Here is a 16,041-nt window from a genome sequence, read left to right on the forward strand (position 1 = left end):
GGAAAGGCGTACAACAAACCGCAACTCCACTCGCGACGAAAAGCGTCGCCAAGCGAGTGCCACCTTGGAAATTCCAATGTGCAGAAATGATGACATTGCACGTTCTCTTCGTTGGCGAATAGATCTAACCAAGGCTCTCCCCACTGCCGAAAGAGATCTTGCGCCACGCCCGAGTCCAGGCCCCATTTGTGATCCATCGTGCACCGGCAGCTGAGTTTGTCCGCCCTGGCGTTCAGAGAACCTGCCAGGTGTTGAACCACCAGGGTGACGCCCTGGTGCTCCAGCCACTGCCAGAGGCGAAGAGCCTACTGACACAGGGTCCACGACCCCACCCCGCCTTGTTTGTTGCAGTACCACATGGCGGTAGTGTTGTCCGTGAACACCTGCACTACACTTCCCCGGACAGAGGGAAGGAATACCTTCAGTGCAAGTCGGATCGCCCGCAGCTCCAGAAGTTTGATATGGAGCCGGGACTCCGCCGGAGACCAGAGGCCTCTGATCACCCCCTCTCCCATGTGGCCCCCCCATCCCAGGAGGGACGCATCTGTCACCACTACGTGCTCCGGTTGGGGTAGGGAGAGGGATCTGTCGCTGACCCAATCACGGTTCGTGAGCCACCCCTGCAACTTACTCGCAGTGCCATCTGAGATCAGGACGTGGTCGGACACATAGCCCTGATGCTGTGCCCACTGAAACTACAGGTCCCACTGCAGAGCCGCATCCGCCACCTGGCATGATGCACCAGAAGGATGCAGGAGGCCATCAGCCCCAGGAGCCACAGCGTCAACCTGACCGAAACTCGGGATAACGGCTGAAAGATTGGAATCAGAGCCTGATAAACCCGAGTCCAGAACCGCTCCGATGAAAAGAAGCTTCTGAGAGAGGCACAGGTGTGACTTCAGCAAGTTGATGGAGAACCCCAGCGAGTGCAGGAGGTCGGCTGTAGTCTGGAGGTGGGAGACGACTGTCAGGGACAAGCCCACCTTCAACCAGTCGTCGAGATAGGGGAAGACTGAAACCCCTGATCGGCGCAGATGAGCTGCGACTACCGCCATCACTTTCGTGAAAACCCGAGGGGCTCTGGTAAGTCCGAAGGGGAGCACGGTAAACTGAAAGTGCTCATGGCCTACCGTGAAACGCAGGTAGCGCCGGTGGGCCGGCAGGACAGGGATGTGGAAATATGCGTCCTGCAAGTCCAAGCTACCATCCAGTCTCCTGGGTCCAGGGCAGCTAAGACCAGAGCCAAAGTCAGCATCTTGAACTTCTTCTGGAGGAAGCCGCTGACGCTCCGTATGTCCAAGATAGGGCGTAGGCCTCCTTTGCCCTTCTTGGGTACCAGAAAGTAGTGGGAAGAGCAACCACGTCCTACTTCTGGCCCAGGAACGCGCTCGATGGCCCCCTTGGCCAAGAGGGCCGTAACTTCCTCCTGCAGAAGTTGCAAGTGATCCCCCGACACACGGTGGTAATGCGGTGGCATGGCTGGAGGAGTCGCCTCGAAGGGAGGGGGTAGCATCTTCGGACGATTTGCAGCACAGACCGGTTTGACGTGATGGTGCGCCAGTGGAGGAGGTGATGGCGAACTCTGCCCCCCACTGGCATCAAATGGGCTTGAAATGCCGGACTAGGAAGGCTTAGAGGCAGATGCTGCGGGAGCGGATGTGGACTGACCTTGCCGTTGTCCCCCGGCACCACCACACGGTAACCACGTCCGCGACCGCGTTGAGACTGATTCTGCGGCCTGTGGCTGGCTAGACGTGTGGGGGCGCCCCTTCCCTGGCCACGAAAGGGGCGAAGAGCGGAAGTTTGCTGGCGTTGGCCCAGGCCCAAGGACTTGGCCGTAGCCCTGGAGTCCTTAAAACGTTCCAGCGCACTATCCGCTTTGTCGCCAAAAAAGCGACGGCTATCAAAGGGCATGTCCATGAGCGTGGCCTGGACATCCCCCGAAAAGTTGGCGGACCTCAGCCAGGCGTGGCGACGAACCACCACCGTTGTTGCAATCGCTATAGCCAGCGAGTCTGTGGTGTCAAGTCCACACCTGATCGAGTACCGTGCTGCATCCCACCCTTCCGCAAGGGCTTGGGCGAGCCGTGTTCCGGCCTCCTCCGGACACTGAGGCCGCACTTCCGCAACCGTATCCCACAGAGAGTGGGTGTAATGGCCCAAAAGGCAAGCGGTGTTGACAGACTGTAGCCTCAAACTCAAAGAGAAGAACAGTTTCTTCCCAAACTGATCATACCTTTTGGATTCCCGATCCGGTGGAGCGGTTGTTAAAGCGGTCTGGGAGGTAGAGGCCTGGATCACCAGGCTCTCGGGGGTGGGGTGGGTGGACAGAAAGCAGGGGTCGCCCGGAGCGGGCGGGGGCGTCGGGCCATGTTCTGATCCACAGGGAGGCCTGAGGAGGGCTTGGACCAGGTGCCCATCAGAACATCGGAGAGGGCTTCGTTAAACGGCAGTAGAGGCTTCGAGGAGCTTGCCTGCGGTTTGAGCACCTCAGTGAGGAGGTTAGTCCTCACAGCCGCCACAGGGAGCTCAAGAGCCAAGGCCTTGGCCGCCCTGTTCAACACCACGCTGTAAGCAGCCCACTCCTCCGAAGTCACGGAGGGAAGAGAGACGAATCCAGTGTCGGGCGAAGTGTCCAGACCACTGGCCTCTCCCAGCTCATCTGCCCAGTCGTGGCTCAACTGGCACTGCTGTACCAGAGGGCCCTCATACCCCTCCTAGTCCTCCTCGTCATCCATCTCCTGATAAACAGGCAAAAATGGTGGAGCCGGGTCGTAGGTGAAGGCCTTACACATCGACTTTGGAGACGGCTCCGGTCCTACGCCGGACCCGGACTGAAACTGTGGTCGACGTCGTCCGAGGACGGCGCTGGGAGCGTCACCCTTCGGGTCGGCGCCAGCGGAGGAGTCGTGAGGTCGACTGGTGAAGACCCGGATCCAGGCCTGGATCCTGTTGAAACCTGCAGCGTCGGGACCGGAGTCGATGACGGCGCCGGGCGGAAGCACCCGACGGCGCAGGGGCTGCCGGCCCGCTAGGGCTCCCAGTCGTACCCGCGGGGCCCGGAAGCGCCTCGGCAGGTTCCGACGGAGGGAAGTGCGACCTCATGGCCTTGATGAAAGCACTTACCTCCTCCGGCGTCGCGTTCAGCCCAGGGACGGTGGGTATGGAGCTGGACGCGACGCCTGCGGCACCGGCAGACCCGCTCGGGCAGTTTCGCCCAAACCCCTGGCCGCGTGGTGCGAGTGCCGGAAGGGGGTGTGTCGGAAGAGCGATGACGCCTCTTCGTCTTCTTTTTCGAATGCCTCGACTTACCTGAGGTCTTGGAGCCCGACGAGTGGTGGGGACTCGTCGAGCGGCGAGGACTGTGGCTCCACGACAGGTCCCTCGACTTCCTCCTCGATCGGGACCTCAAGCGGTGCGGAGCCGACTGCCTGAGCTCGAGCAGCTTATGGGACTGCTCCCGTCTACCCTTCGAGGTCAAGGCCCGGCAGTCAGGGCACCACTTGTCATCATAGTCGGTCCGAGGCAATAATGGCACCGACGGTGGTGGTCTGTCACCGACATCAGGCAGTGACAGTCCTCGCAAGGTTTAAAACCAGGCATCCCTAGCGGCACGCGAGTCGACTCGAAAAGTGATCAAAAGAGATAAAAAGGTTAGTCAAAAATTGACTGGAGTACCGCTCTTCTCGGATCTGCGCATGCTGGCGCGGAAAAAAGAAGAACTGAAGTTAGCGCGCGAGGGCCGCGACTAAGTACTCCGAAAACGTCATCCTGGCGATCACGACGCCGCCTAAGGACGAGGAGTCGCAGACGATGCCTACCGACGCGCAGGGGTACTGCTGACGAAAACTTTCCGGATCCAGTCTGAAGCCTGGGGATATTCTATGGTAAGGAATCTAACACTAACCTGTTTCTTTCAGATTATGTGGCTGTGGGTGTAGATCTTGAAATTACTGAATAGGTGTGTTGTAACTGGTATTGGTATCTCCATTCTTTTGAAAATGTTAGTTTCTATTTCTGAGTGTGTGTAGAAAAGGTTATGTTAGGGTGAGAGGAGGCCTGCCACTCTATCACAAGGATGACCTCATCAGTGATGTCATGAGTGATGTCACTGACCATGTCATGAGTGATGTAATACGTGACGTCATCAGCAGTGCATTGCGGGCGCGCGAGTTATAGTTAGCTGAACTAACTATAAAGGGGGAATGTCAATGGTTTTGTACGAGTGAAATGTCTAACTAACTATAACGTGCCTGAAACCTATGCTTTTTTCAGTGAATTTCAAAGATTTTTTTAAATGCTAATTTCTAACTATGCCTACAGAGGTAGCATATGTGAAGAAAGAAGAAAAATCACACAGAAAGAAGAAAAAGAAATGCAGAAAGAAGAAAAAGAAATGCAGAAAGAAGAAACAGAAGTCCTCAAAGATGAAGAAAAGTGCAGGAAGAAGGAAGATGTGCAGAAAGAACAAACAGAGGAGCAGAAAGAGGCCTTGTTGCAAAATCATCCTGTACCCTCAACTTTTTCAGATGGGTACTGGTGGTAACTGACTCTGACTAACCAGTCCTAGAACCAGTGCTATGCTAAAAGACACTTAGAATACAATTAAAACACCTACATACACTAGGGAACACTATGCGTTGGCCTACCCCTGTGATTAGCAGGACCTCCTCTGTAAGCCCCTAGTATATAATAGGGCAGGGGGATTAAAACGACCTCTTAAAACGTGCCACGGGGCGCGTTTACACACTGGTGAAGGGGGGGGGGGGGGCCTGAGGTGACATGTGTGCAAACACGCCCTGTGGCACATTTTAATTTGGGAGATTAAGTCCCCTTGAATCCTGAGGGTCCCTGGGGTCCAACTAGCCCACTAGGTACCTCCAGTAAGCACCACAGAGCTGTGTTGCACAGAGGTGTAAAAAGGGGCACGGCCTGGACCACCTCTCTGCAACGTGGCGCAGTGGCGTTTACTGGAAGCACCTGGTGGGCCCCCAGGGGCCCTCAAAATTGTAGGAGAATTATTTCCTAACTTAAAACGCGCCACAGGGCGTTTACACACGTCACCTCAGGCCCCGACCCCTCCCTTCACCACTGTGTAAACACACCCTGTGGCAGTTTTAAGTTGGGAGATTAAGTCCCATTGAATCCTGAGGGTCCTTAGGGTCAAATTCGCCCACTAGGTACCTCCAGTAAGCGCCATTGCAGAAAAGTGGCCTGCACCACCTCTCTGCAACGCAGCACAGTGGCGCTTACTGGAAGCACCTGGTGGGCTAGTTGGCCAAAAGGGGCACTCTGGATTGAAGGGGACTTATTTCCCCAACTTAAAAATTTCCACAGGGTGTGTTTGCACACGTCACCTCAGGCCCGTCCCCTCCCTTCACCACTGTGTAAACGCACCCTGTGGCCATTTTAAGTTGATAGATTAAGTCCCCTTGAATCCTAGGGGTCCCTAGGGTCAAACTAGCCCACTAGGTACCTCCAGTAAGCGCCACAGAGCTGCGTTGCAGAGAGGTGTAAAAAGGGGCGTGGCCTCTGAACACCTGTCTGCAATGCAGCTCCCTGGCGCATACTGGAGATACCTGTTGATCTAGTTGGCCATCAGGGACCCTCAGGAACAGGGCGCGTTTGCACAATGTTGAAGGAAGGATGAGTGGTCTGAGGTGACATGTCTGCAAACACGCCCTGTTGCGCGTTTTAAGTTGGAGAATTAATTCCTCCTCATTCTTAAGGGTCCCTGGGAGCCAACTAGCCCACCAGGTACCTCCAGTGTGCACCAGAAAGCTGCGTTGCAGAGAGGTGTTCAGAGGCCACGCCCCTTTTTGCAACACTCTGCAACGCAGCTCTGTGGCGCTTACTGGTGGTACCTGGTGGGATATTTGGCCCCCAGGGACCCTCAGGATTCAAGGGGAGTTAATCCCCGAACTTAAAAACTCGCCATGGGGCGCTTTTGCACAGTGGTGGAGGGAGGGGGCCGGGCCTGAGGTGACATATGTGCAAACACGCCCTGTGGCGCGTTTCAAGTTGGGGAATTAATTCCTCTTCAATCTTGAGGCTCCCTGGGAGCCAACTAGCCCACCAGGAACCTCCAGTATGCACCAGGGAGCTGCGTTGCAGAGAGGTGTCCAGAGGCCACGCCTCTTTTAACATCACTCTGCAACGCAGCTCTGTGGCGCTTATTGGAGGTACCTGGTGGACTAGTTGGCACCCTGGGGACTTCAGGATTGAAGAGGAATTTATTCCCCAAATTAAAACACGCCACAGGGCGTGTTTGCACACATATCACCTCAGGCCCGCCCCCTCCCTTCACCACTGTACAAACGCGCCCCGTGATGCGTTTTAAGTTGAGGAATTAAATCCCCTTGAATCCTTAGGGTCACTGGGGTGCAACTATCCCACCAGCTACCTCCATTAAGCGCCACAGAGCTGCGTTGCAGCGAGCTGTATAAAGGGGCATGGCCTCTGAACACCTGTCTGCAACGCAGCTCCCTGGCGCATACTGGAGATACCTGTTGATCTAGTTGGCCATCAGGGACCCTCAGGAACAGGGCGCGTTTGCACAATGGTGAAGGAAGGATGAGTGGCCTGAGGTGACATGTCTGCAAACACGCCCTGTTGCGCGTTTTAAGTTGGAGAATTAATTCCTCCTCATTCTTAAGGGTCCCTGGGGGCCAACTAGCCCACCAGGTACCTCCAGTATGCACCAGATGTAGGAAGGTACATCCTGACTATGGTTGCCCCCGACTTTTTGCCCTGTGTTTTAGCTGGTTTTGGACATAGTCGACCTGGGACCCTGCCAATCAGGACCCCAGGCCTACTGCTCTCTCTTTAAAATGGATTCCATGTACCCTAGGTACATTTCCAATTGGTACTGGGCCACCTTATCAGACCCTGTAACTCAGGGCATAGGTGTATCCAGGGCCGCCAGGGGCTGCAGCATGTATTATGCCACCCCTGGCTGGCCTCCTAAATTTGACACAACTGGCTGCATGACAGCTGGGGCGAAGTCGTGTAATCACCCTTTGCTTTAGATATAGTAGCTCTATATCTAACCATACAATGGACACCCGAGTTCCTATCAGTCACTCCTATGGCAGGCCTTGACAATCCTGAAGGCAGAGTGCATGGGCTCGTGTGAACTGTGTTCTGGCCCGAGCCGAGCCGGTTGCAGCTTGCGGAGAAAAGACCCAATGGCTGTTCCATGATAACGCGTACCACATCGGTAACTTCGGTGTCGCGTTATCAAGACATGTCGAGTAAGGTGTCATACGAATCGGGGTGCTGCCCTCTCACCAACCCTGGCGATGAGGTTAGCATCCCACCCTTCTAGAGGGACACGACATGTACGTAACTGTGAACCCCGGTTAAAGTTAACGAAAGCCTCAGCTCCACAAAATGGATGCTGCCACCACAGACACGAGTCTGACCTCCTGCTGCTGGGAGTCCTTCCAGCGAGGAGCGCTTGGACAAAGGGTTTCCTGTCGAGGGCGGTGTTCGCACCGTCCCAGACAGGGTTTGTGTATTCTGGGTAGGTAGGGCTTTTGCGAGAAGGTGACTGCGGAGTGGCACCCCGGTGCTCACTACGCATCTGCCGGTTAGAACCAGTTCCAGGGGCGACAGCCCTGGCCTGGGGAAAGTCCGGCAGGGGAGAGGGGCGTAACTACCCCCCTTCCTGGTCCCACCCTTAGGGCAGGACCTAGTCATGTACCCACCCCTTTCTTTAGAATAAAGGCCGGAGCGGGGACCCTTCCAAATTAGATCATCTTTGATTCAAGAACTACTTTCTACGAAAGGACATTCAAGACTCTTCTCAAGATTTCTCCCTTGTGACTAAGGAGTAGTCACCCTGCATCAGCGGGCACCAACTAAGAACTCTGCGGTTTGCTGTAAGTCCTTCCTCAAGGAATCCGACGGCCCAGCTCGACGAGAACCGGCTTCCCTGGCACCTCTGACCTCTACCCACGTCATCAGCTCAGCTGTGATCTGTGGGTGCGACGAGACCTCGAGGGACCGGCCATCATCAGAACCTGCACGCTCTTAAAAACCAGCACGACCATCGAGGTAACTCTCTGGTGAGTGCTCTGGGGTCCGAGAAGCCCCGACCCTGAGCCGCTCCAGCACCGAAGTGCAGTCTCCCCAGCATCTCCACGATCTGCGTGGGGCCCTTCTGCTCGCTGCTCAGCACGTTGTCTGGTCACTAGCCGCTGGCTTGTGTCCTTCTGTGACGACATCCGAGAATCATCACTGCTGGTCTGGTTGCTCCAGACTGGCCCTTGCTTCCATCTTTGCGAGAAGCACCCCGGACCCTCCTGGTCCACTCAAGACGCCATCTTAGGCCCACCACGTGGCCCTGAGAACTGCCAAGGCTTGTTGCCCCATCCTGGGCCCAGCGACGCCGACAGCATCATCCTTCGTGGGACAGCTCGCACCTCCGCCGTGGTCGCCGATAACGCCTCCTGGTCCGTGAGACTGCAGAGCTTAGCGTCGCCCACTCACCTGGTCGAGGTGACGGCCAACCGGTGCCTTCCTGGTACCCTCTGACTACTGGCTAGTAGTACGAACTTGGTCCCCTCTGCTTTCAGGTTTCATTCATCTCCGATCCAGGCTTGGATCTCTACGAACTATTCAGCACTGGTCGCCGGCCAGCAACTCCTTTCTTCCGGCTCCTGGCTCGTCAGCGAAGATCCCGACGCCTGTAAGACTTGTGCAGCCGCAGCCCTCGTGGCTAGGTAACTCGGCATTTCGGTGCCTGCATAGCCTCCTTACTCTAGGGTCCCGAGTCCCTCGCTTCCGACTTGCCTTATCGGGTCCGCCCGAGACCTTAATCTTTCCGTGTCCTCGGACACTTGTTTCTAAATTGTGCACTTGAAGTATTTGCTAAAGAGATTTGGTTTGTGCTTAGTACCCTGTCCTCATAAAGAGTACAGGGCTGTTGTGATTCTTAATAAATATACTGTTTATTTTCATAACACTTGTGTGGTGTCCTTTCACTGGGTGTTCAAGGGGTACATGTGTGGTAAACAGCTGGCTTAACACGCCCTCTCGAGTCTTTAGCCTTAGACTGCTCGTATCCACGCTACTAGGATAGCGGGTCTATAGGTTGACTTACAACCAAACACCATAAGGGTCGTTGGAACGATACATAGCGGTAGCTAGAATAGCGAACGTTGCATATCGGGCCAACTTCTCACACCAGATAGCTGCGTTGCAGAGAGGTGTTCAGAGGCCACGCCCCTTTTTACAACACTCTGCAACGCAGCTCTGTGGCGCTTACAGGTGGTACCTGGTGGGATATTTGGCCCCCAGGGACCCTCAGGATTCAAGGGGAGTTAAACTTAAAACTCGCCATGGGGCGCTTTTGCAGTGGTGGAGGGAGGGGGCGGGGCCTGAGGTGACATATGTGCAAACACGCCCTGTGGCGCGTTTCAAGTTGGGGAATTAATTCCTCTTCAATCTTGAGGCTTCCTGGGAGCCAACTAGCCCACCAGGAACCTCCAGTATGCACCAGGGAGCTGCGTTGCAGAGAGGTGTCCAGAGGCCACGCCTCTTTTAACATCACTCTGCAACGCAGCTCTGTGGCGCTTATTGGAGGTACCTGGTGGACTAGTTGGCACCCAGGGGACTTCAGGACTGAAGAGGAATGTATTCCCCAAATTAAAACACGCCACAGGGCGTGTTTGCACACATATCACCTCAGGCCCGCCCCCTCCCTTCACCACTGTACAAACGCGCCCCGTGGTGCGTTTTAAGTTGAGGAATTAAATCCCCTTGAATCCTTAGGGTCACTGGGGTGCAACTATCCCACCAGCTACCTCCATTAAGCGCCACAGAGCTGCGTTGCAGCGAGCTGTATAAAGGGGCATGGCCTCTGAACACCTGTCTGCAACGCAGCTCCCTGGCGCATACTGGAGATACCTGTTGATCTAGTTGGCCATCAGGGACCCTCAGGAACAGGGCGCGTTTGCACAATGGTGAAGGAAGGATGAGTGGCCTGAGGTGACATGTCTGCAAACACACCCTGTTGCGCGTTTTAAGTTGGAGAATTAATTCCTCCTCATTCTTAAGGGTCCCTGGGAGCCAACTAGCCCACCAGGTACCTCCAGTGTGCACCAGAAAGCTGCGTTGCAGAGAGGTGTTCAGAGGCCACGCCCCTTTTTACAACACTCTGCAACGCAGCTCTGTGGCGCTTACTGGTGGTACCTGGTGGGATATTTGGCCCCCAGGGACCCTCAGAATTCAAGGGGAGTTAATCCCCGAACTTAAAAACTCGCCATGGGGCGCTTTTGCACAGTGGTGGAGGGAGGGGGCCGGGCCTGAGGTGACATATGTGCAAACACGCCCTGTGGCGCGTTTCAAGTTGGGGAATTAATTCCTCTTCAATCTTGAGGCTCCCTGGGAGCCAACTAGCCCACCAGGAACCTCCAGTATGCACCAGGGAGCTGCGTTGCAGAGAGGTGTCCAGAGGCCACGCCTCTTTTAACATCACTCTGCAACGCAGCTCTGTGACGCTTATTGGAGGTACCTGGTGGACTAGTTGGCACCCAGGGGACTTCAGGATTGAAGAGGAATTTATTCCCCAAATTAAAACACGCCACAGGGCGTGTTTGCACACATATCACCTCAGGCCCGCCCCCTCCCTTCACCACTGTACAAACGCGCCCCGTGGTGCGTTTTAAGTTGAGGAATTAAATCCCCTTGAATCCTTAGGGTCACTGGGGTGCAACTATCCCACCAGCTACCTCCATTAAGCGCCACAGAGCTGCGTTGCAGCGAGCTGTATAAAGGGGCATGGCCTCTGAACACCTGTCTGCAACGCAGCTCCCTGGCGCATACTGGAGATACCTGTTGATCTAGTTGGCCATCAGGGACCCTCAGGAACAGGGCGCGTTTGCACAATGGTGAAGGAAGGATGAGTGGCCTGAGGTGACATGTCTGCAAACACGCCCTGTTGCGCGTTTTAAGTTGGAGAATTAATTCCTCCTCATTCTTAAGGGTCCCTGGGGGCCAACTAGCCCACCAGGTACCTCCAGTATGCACCAGATAGCTGCGTTGCAGAGAGGTGTTCAGGGGCCACGCCCCTTTTTACAACACTCTGCAACGCAGCTCTGTGGCGCTTACAGGTGGTACCTGGTGGGATATTTGGCCCCCAGGAACCCTCAGGATTCAAGGGGAGTTAAACTTAAAACTCGCCATGGGGCGCTTTTGCAGTGGTGGAGGGAGGGGGCGGGGCCTGAGGTGACATATGTGCAAACACGCCCTGTGGCGCGTTTCAAGTTGGGGAATTAATTCTTCTTCAATCTTGAGGCTCCCTGGGGGCCAACTACCCCACCAGGAACCTCCAGTATGCACCAGGGAGCTGCGTTGCAGAGCGGTGTCCAGAGGCCACGCCTCTTTTAACATCACTCTGCAACGCAGCTCTGTGGCGCTTACTGGAGGTACCTGGTGGACTAGTTGGCACCCAGGGGACTTCAGGATTGAAGAGGAATTTATTCCCCAAATTAAAACACGCAACAGGGCGTGTTTGCACACATATCACCTCAGGCCCACCCCCTCCCTTCACCACTGTACAAACGTGCACCGTGGCGCGTTTTAAGTTGAGGAATTAAATTCCCTTGAATCCTTAGGGTCACTGGGGTGCAACTAGCCCACCAGCTACCTCCATTAAGCGCCACAGAGCTGCGTTGCAGAGAGGTGTATAAAGGGGCGTGGGCTGAGAACACCTCTCTGCAACGCAGCCCCCTGGTGCATACTGGAGGTTCCTGGTGGGCTAGTTGGCCCCCAGGGAGCCCCAGTATTCAAGGGGAATTTGTTCCCCATCTGCAAATGTGCCAGGGGGCGGGTTTGCAGAATGCTGCAGGGCGGGGCCTCCAGCACGATGCTGGTCTTTTTTTAATGTAATTTTTTTTAAGAAGGGTGGCTGTGTGGCCCCCCTTTTTTTCTAATCTATTGGCCCTGGGGACCCCATCCCCCAGGGCCTGCCCCCTAATTTTTTTTTATTTTTGAAGGGGGCCACATGGCCCCCCTCCCGAGGCCTTAATCGGCCCCAGGGACCCCATCCCCCGGAACATGGCCTTTTTTTATTTTATAATTCTTTTGGAGGGGACTGCGTTGCCCCCCCTCCTCAGGCCACTTATGGCCCCGGGGACCATATCCCCTAGGGCCGGCCTTTTTATTTATTTATTTTTTGTAAATTTTGGGAAGGGGCCACGTGGTCCCCCTCCCGGGCCACTGGTAGCCCGGGGACCCCATCCACCGGGGCTCACCCTCTCCGTTGGTGGCCATGGGGGGAGTCCCCAATCCCCCCAAAGTCCCGCCGGCTCCCCGCGTCCCTCGGGAGCCGGCATTGCTTTTCCACATGGGGAGCTGCTAAGATGTAGCTCTCCATGTGGAAAAGCAAATTGGTTTGCATTTTGAAACAGTGAGCAGGTTTCCACCTCTCTCTTTCAAAATGCAAACCAAGTTTGCTGTGGCAGGGCGGGAGCCGCAAGGCTCCGCCCTGCCATAGCCAACTACAGTGTCCTGGGTGTGGGCACCCGGGGACACTGCAGGAGCCGACCCTGGGGGGTGGCGGTCCCCAGGGCCTCAACAAGGCTCCAGGAGGGAGGGCCGCGTGACGGACCCCCAGCCCTAGGGACCACCACCCCCCAGGGCTTTGTTAATTGGCTAGGCTCCTGCCCTGCCATAGTAAACTACAGTGTCCCGGGGGTGGGCACCCCTGGACACTGCAGGAGCCGGCCCTGGGGGCTGGCGGTACCCAGGGGCCACGACAAGGCTCCCAGAGGGGTGCTGTGCGGCCCCCCTCTCAAAATTTACAAAACCCCGGGGGTGGTGGTCCCCGGGGGTGAGGGGTCCGTCACGGACCCCCCAATTTTACTATTTAGTGCCGCGGGTAGGTGGCGGTCCTCGGGGCATGTGGGGGGGGGGGGGGCTTGAGCCCCCCCCCACACAGGTTCTTTTGAAAAAGAAAAAAAATATATCAAGCCTCGGGGGGTGGCGGTCCCCAGAATTGCGGGAGGGGGGGGACCGTGAGCCCCGCATATATTGTCTCAATGCCCCGGGGGTGGCAGTCCCTGGGGCTTGGGGGAGCTTAGAGCCCCCACCCATGTATTTTCGAAGCCCCGGGGGTGGCGGTTCCCGGGGGGGGTCGGGGGGGGGGGCTGTAAGCTCCCCCGCACATAATTTTCTAAAGCCCTGAAGGGGTGGCGGTCACTGGGGCTGGGAGCCCCTCTGGGCCCCCCATTACATAACAACATTGGCCCCCTCGGGGCTAAATAGCAACGAAGCGCGGGAGCCTGTGGTTTGTTTTTTTTCTCTCGGCGGGATCCGCGCACCCTGCACCGATTTTGCCGTTTTTAAAAGAAATATATCTAATTTTTTGGGCCCTAGGTGTCCTTGTGGAACCACCAAGCAGGCCTAGGGGGTCAGGGGGTTTCTACCCTGCCCCCTTTTTGCATTTTGCGCCTTAGTTTGACTGACGCGCAGGGGTACTGCTGACGAAAAAACTTTACGGATCCAGTCTGACGCCTGGGGATAGTCTAAGGTAAGTAATCTAATACTAACGTGTTTCTTTCAAATAGACAATGATACAGGTATAAGGGTAAAGGTACCGGTAGGGATACCAAGGGACAGGCAGAGTTAGTCTTACTACAGATTAATATGCAGAAGTATTGGAGACAGGTAAGAGCGTATGATTTAAGCCAATAGTGTATTGGCACTAAGGTAAAGGCAGGGGTTGAGGGTTTACTTAAAGACCAAAACAGGTCAGAGAGGGAAGGAACTGACTTGGGAATAGGAAAAGGGATGATGAGACAAAAGAAGGAAATAGTTTTCTCTAACCAACAAGACAAAGAGATTAAAAGTAAGTAAGAAGATGCTAGAGAAGTCCTACCATAAAAAGGGAAGCATTAAGGGCATTCAACAGGATTAAATTCTAGGAATACAATTAATTTACAAATGCTTGAGAAAACAAGCTTATATAGAAAATTCCTGAGAATAGGTCTCTTTAATCAGGTTTGTTTTCCGGATTCACAACCCAACATATGATGGCCATTTTAATTACCATTAATTTGCAGGATAATGTACATGAAAACATATATACAATAAGAGTCCATTGTGTCATCGAAATACAATCCTAAATACTTAACAACAATTCATTTTCATTAAGCATCATTTGACGTTTTCCATTAGATAATGCAATTTCAGAGTGATATGCACCTGTGTAGCGGATCCAAAGGCATGTCCAAAGTCTATCCCCACCATGCCACCAGTCTCCAAGTTAATCATGAAATTGGATAGATGACGATCACCGATGCCAAGAATCCAATGACTGATGCAAATTAGAGCATGAGAACTAGCAAAATGGGAGCGCAAAGCCAGGAAGGACTCCGGAGTAGTACTCATTTTGACAAAGGCTCTCCTGAAAATAAAGTTACATAATGTTAGCAAACAGCACAATCATTTATTTACAAATAACACTGCATTTTTATTATTCGCCAGTAAGATAGTGCAATCAGGTTGAGAGCCGACTGCAAAAATATGTGTGCAACCTGCAGTTGACACAATCAAATCTGGCAGGGCTAATTCTGTTTTATAGGGTGAATAAAATCAGTAGTAGATGTGGCATAGCTGCAGACTTGGGAACTGAGGAACCAGGTGTGAATCCCGGCCTTGCAAAACAGTTACTTACCTTTAGTATCGATCTTTCTGGATGCTCTATCTACCTGCAGATTACTCACTTGTTGAATATCCTCAGAGGGGCTAGACTGTTCTACAAAAATGTCTTCCATAGCCCTCCCATGATAGTGGGGGCCCAATTTCGTATCAACATCAGAAGAAATGTTCATGCGACGTTGCAGGAGCCATAAAGTGTCTCTGGAGTTAACATGATTACAGTTTTCAACTCATTTTTTCTGCATAGCAGGGCAGGAATTAGATTATATTTTGAAATGGAGTTTACCAGCAAAGGAAATGTGATCCAATGAATTGGCCCCCAACCATCCGTCAAAAAATATAGAGGAGGGCGGCATTGCTGATGAATCTGTTGTTAGACTATCTACATGATTGTTAGTTACCAAAGGTAAGTAACTTTTTCTTTGGAAGGATAGTCTTACCTGCAGATAACTAACCTTGTGAATAGACTCCCAAGCAATACCACCCTGGAAATGGAGAGTTTGATGCATAGTTACACCAGGAAATCCTGTAGCACAGATCAGATAAACTGATCATCCTTCCTCACCTCAGAATCCAAACATCAATGCAAATGTGTAAGATGATAACTAAGTGACTCCTCTGCAAAATAACACCAAGAGGGATTCTCTTAGCCAGAGCAGATGTTGCATATTTGGCGCTTGTGGAGGGCTGCTGCTTAACAGATCTTAACACAAAGCATAATCCATCTGGATATGGTCATTTTTTGCACTGCTTTCCCAATTCTAATGACAACATAACTAAGCGAGAGCTAGCCGTCCATCCAAAATCAGTTAGTGTGGTTCATATAAAAACTGCCCCCCTCCTTTGGATCTGGACCTCCACCATAATGGGATGAGGTGGGAGAAAAAAACAAAGGAAGTGTGATTGACTAACCGAAATGAAAGAGGGCACCACCTTAGGAAGGAAAGCAGCTGTGTGCACAAGTTTGTCGGGATGGAAAGTAGTAAAAGGAGGCCTGATGCTCAGCGATTGCAACTCACTGACCATTCTGGTTGACGTCCAATAAAACAAGGGGACCCCTGAGGCTGATGGTAGGTGGAGATGCAGGGGAAGAAAACAGTACAATGCAACAAGAAAACTCCACCTGTAATGAATCAATGAGTGCTTATAAAGTCACTTAATACATGGATCTCCCTCCCAGGAGAAAATAGGTCAACAGAGAAACAAAAGGTTATGGATACATAGATTTATTTTAATCAAAATTCATGGAAAAAACAATTCAGACATTGTGAGATATTTGATAACAGAATACAATCAAAACAAAGATAATAGTACCCCACACGAAAGTAAAACATTCAGACAAACACTTACACACTCACTCATTCATTCACAGGC

General features: G+C 53.4%; 1 protein-coding gene across 1 annotated transcript in view; it reads right to left on the reverse strand.

Annotated features, from left to right (window-relative positions):
- The window catches only part of PRKDC (protein kinase, DNA-activated, catalytic subunit), a 2,818,033-nt gene that overhangs the window by 129,353 nt on the left and 2,672,639 nt on the right, over positions 1-16,041 (reverse strand). The window contains exon 83 of the mRNA XM_086965729.1: positions 14,212-14,413. Coding sequence (XP_086821855.1) covers positions 14,212-14,413 — 202 coding nt within the window. The remainder of the gene's footprint in view (positions 1-14,211; positions 14,414-16,041) is intronic.

Source organism: Lissotriton vulgaris, chromosome 4_1 (assembly GCF_964263255.1).
Source record: "Lissotriton vulgaris chromosome 4_1, aLisVul1.2, whole genome shotgun sequence".
In the NCBI taxonomy this organism is placed as follows: Eukaryota; Metazoa; Chordata; class Amphibia; order Caudata; family Salamandridae; genus Lissotriton; species Lissotriton vulgaris.